At 41.3% G+C, this 2,250-nt stretch overlaps 1 protein-coding gene across 1 annotated transcript; it reads right to left on the bottom strand.

Moving 5' to 3' along the window:
- Positions 1 to 205: 205 nt before the first annotated feature.
- LOC131551500 (mucin-22-like) lies at positions 206 to 1,492 on the bottom strand. Its single transcript, XM_058794504.1, has one exon. The coding sequence runs from the start codon at positions 1,247 to 1,249 to the stop codon at positions 206 to 208; it is 1,044 nt and encodes a 347-aa protein (XP_058650487.1). The 5' UTR covers positions 1,250 to 1,492.
- Positions 1,493 to 2,250: the final 758 nt, after the last annotated feature.

Raw genomic sequence — 2,250 nt, 5'->3', positions numbered from 1 at the left:
TAAAAATAATTGTCTTTCAGAGTGCACTGTTTTGTTATTTATATAAAGTGCCTGAATGCTATTCATTAGAATCTCATGATGACCTGAGAGGAGCGTTTATTCTTCTACTACACTTTATTAGCTATTGATCTTATTTTAAGTTTCTCTGGAGCCACTAAGTATAGAATTAATTTTAAGAAGACATTAAAACTATTAACGGCTTGTGTTAATTTCTGTTGTTCTCTCGTGTTGTGGTGCTTTCTGCTGTTGTGGTACCAGTTGTGGTGTTGTCTGTTGTTCCTTCAGTTGTGGTGCTTTCTGATGTTGCCATCTCCGTTGTTGTACTTTCTGGAGTTGTGGTACTGGTGGTTGTACTTTCTGTAACTGTAGTGCTTTCCGTTGTTGTTACCTCCGTTGTTGTGCTTTCTGTTGGTGTAGTGTCTGCTGTTGTAGTCTCTGTTGTTGTACTTTCTTGAGTTGTGCTACCAGTTGTGGTACTTGCTGTTGTTGTAATTTCTGGAGTTGTGGTAATGGTGGTGGTACTTCCTGATGTTGTAGCATCTGTTGTTGTGGTTTCCACTGTTGTAATTTCTGGAGTTGTGGTACCGATGGTAGTGCTTTCTGTTGTTGTACTACCCATCGTGGTACTTTCCTTTATTGTTGTACTTTCTGTTGTTTTGGATTCAATTGTGCTTTCTGTAGTTGTAGTACCAGTGGTTGTACTTTCTGTCATTGTAGTGCTTTCTTTTGTTGTTTCGGTGGTGGTGCTTTCTGTTGTTGTTGAAGTGTCTGTTGTTGTACTTTCTGGAGCTGTGGTAACGGTGCTGGTAGTTTCTGATGTTGTAGTGTCTGTTGTTGTGGTTCCCACTGTTGTACTTTCCGGAGAAGTGGTAGAGGCTTCTGTTGTTGATGAACTTTCTGTTGTTGTGGATTCAGTTGTGCTTTCTGTAGTTGTAGTATCTGTTGCGGTGGTTTCGGTTGTTGAACTTTCTGTTGTTGTCTCAGTTGTGATGCTTTCAGTTGTTGTTGAAGTTTCTTCTGTTGTACTTTCTGAAGTTGCGGTACCGGTGGTGGTGTTTTCTGTTGTTGTAGTATCCATTGTGGTGCTGTCTGTTGTTATTGTTGCCCCTGCTGTTGTACTTTCGAAAATGCTGGTACCGGAGGTGGTGTTTTCTGTTGTTGTAGTGTCCATTGTGGTGCTTTCTGCTGTTGTGGTCTCTGTTGTTGTACTTTCTTGAGTTGTTGTACCAGTGGTTGTACTTTCTGTCATTGTAGTGCTTTCTGTTGTTGTTTCAGTTGTGGTGCTTTTTGTTGTTGTTGAAGTGTCTGTTGTTGTACTTTCTGGAGCTGTGGTAACAGTGGTGGTAGTTTCTGATGTTCTAGTGTCTGTTGTTGTGGTTTCCACTGTTGTACTTTCTGGAGTTGTGGTACTGTTCTAAATTCCCTATGTATCTTTATAGTGGAAGGACTATTATTTTGAACGTGCGCCGTTAGTTGACGTTAGTTTCCGCTATTCCGCCTTACTTTCACTTTCACCAGTCGCTTGCTCCGCTTTTTCTTCAGGTGTTATTGTGCGTGATTGAATGTAAGTTTATTTAATCATTCCTGATTATAAGCCACCGATGTTTAGTTAATCGTTGTGTTTAAGTATTCATCTTGTGTAATCGAACCTTACATTGTTTCTAATGTTGTTATATTTAAGATATACGGTGATTCAAATTGTATGCTCGCTGCTGTTAATCCTCTCCTCGTCATGTTGATTCATGTATAATGTATCAGTAGCAGGTTGTTATTTACATGTCTGTAATTTACATTTAGCAGATGTAAACTGATATTTACTTTATTCTGTTTATTTCAGAAAGACCACATTTAACACTCTGTTGACCAGCAATGTTGTGCCATCTGCTCTGAACAGTTAAATACTTCAGATAAAGAGTTGAACAGTGCCCTGTCTCCTGTCGCACTTCTTACACGAGTCCCGTGGTGGATTAGCATCAATACCTCTACCGATCTATAAGTCCCGTTCATTTTGGTCCTTCGAGCCGGATGTTATATTCACTGTGGTGACATGGAGCAACAGAGCCAGCTTCATTCCCCTGACACGACGCACGCTGTTCGCACACAGTCGAGAGCACGCCAGCTTTCCACACGTCTGCAAGCTTATGATGTAGCCTTGCCGAAGTCTCTCATCCCAGACCCTGTGCCTCACGACAGTTCGTACCACCTGCCAAGGATGGATTCTCCCGCAGCACAGTTGAACCTCAGTGGACA

The sequence above is a fragment of the Onychostoma macrolepis genome, chromosome 12 (assembly GCF_012432095.1).
Source record: "Onychostoma macrolepis isolate SWU-2019 chromosome 12, ASM1243209v1, whole genome shotgun sequence".
Classification (NCBI taxonomy): Eukaryota; Metazoa; Chordata; class Actinopteri; order Cypriniformes; family Cyprinidae; genus Onychostoma; species Onychostoma macrolepis.
This window is presented reverse-complemented; position numbering and strand designations above follow the sequence as displayed.

Bases quoted from the DNA above. Each gene is read 5' to 3' on its own strand.
- LOC131551500 (XM_058794504.1), bottom strand. From the start codon at position 1,249: ATGACAGAAAGTACAACCACTGGTACAACAACTCAAGAAAGTACAACA.